Here is an 868-nt window from a genome sequence, read left to right as displayed (position 1 = left end):
TGTCTTGTGTCCCCCTCCAGAACTGGCACAGAATCACGAGTTTTACAAAAACGCAGACGTCCGGCCGCCCTTCACGTACGCCTCGCTCATCCGGCAGGTGAGTGGCTCCCCACGCCGCAGGGTTCAGGTCTGTACCCCGAGACCTGCCCGTGGGGCACCTCGGCCAAAGCCGCGCCCTCCCCCACTTTCTTAGTCCTGGGGGGGTCCCCCCGTGCCCGCTGAACCCCCATTTCTGCCCCTCGTGCCTCGCCACGGGACGGGCGTCGAACGCCGCCAGGGCGTCACGAGTGATGCTCTTGTCCCCTCTCTGGTTTCCCAGGCCATCCTGGAGACCCCCGACAGGCAGCTAACGTTGAACGAAATCTATAACTGGTTCACACGGATGTTTGCCTACTTCCGGAGGAACACGGCCACCTGGAAGGTGAGAGCAGCCTTGCTCGGCGCCGCGGGGCTCGCCCCATCCCGCCCGGGGCTCCCCCCATCCCACCCAGGGCTGCCTGCTGCGGGAGATGCTCCAGCTTATACGGGCACCCGTGGTAAAGGACCAGTTCATTGCCCAGTTCTGAGATGAGGCAGGAAGTGAGTTTGTGGATAAATCCCACGTTTTTTCCCCCCAAAATGCATCCTTGGGCTCTGGGGACGCATCGTCCGCGCAGTAGGATACGGCAAAGGGCCGCGGGTTTTCTGCGGAGCTGGGGCTGGAGCAGAGCCGGGAGGAGGGCAGGGAAGAGCGAGACACTCGAAATAGCAAATAAGGTTAATGATAACCCGGGGGCGGGTGGCACGCTGCGAGCGGGAGACGCCGCAGCCGGGCTGCGAGAGGAAGCCGCTGGGTCTCGGCAGGGGCCGGGGACTCGGGGGCGGGGGC

At 64.4% G+C, this 868-nt stretch overlaps 1 protein-coding gene across 1 annotated transcript in view; it reads left to right on the top strand.

Annotated features, from left to right (window-relative positions):
- Positions 1–868, top strand: part of FOXP4 (forkhead box P4) — a 50303-nt gene that overhangs the window by 44377 nt on the left and 5058 nt on the right. The window contains exons 12-13 of the mRNA XM_009327458.1: positions 1–97; positions 320–421. The exon at positions 1–97 is cut by the window's left edge and continues 24 nt beyond it. Coding sequence (XP_009325733.1) covers positions 1–97; positions 320–421 — 199 coding nt within the window. The remainder of the gene's footprint in view (positions 98–319; positions 422–868) is intronic.

This window comes from Pygoscelis adeliae, unplaced genomic scaffold (assembly GCF_000699105.1).
Source record: "Pygoscelis adeliae isolate BGI_AS28 unplaced genomic scaffold, ASM69910v1 Scaffold197, whole genome shotgun sequence".
Classification (NCBI taxonomy): Eukaryota; Metazoa; Chordata; class Aves; order Sphenisciformes; family Spheniscidae; genus Pygoscelis; species Pygoscelis adeliae.
Note: the sequence above shows the minus strand (reverse complement) of the source record. Positions and strands in the feature narration are given on the sequence as shown.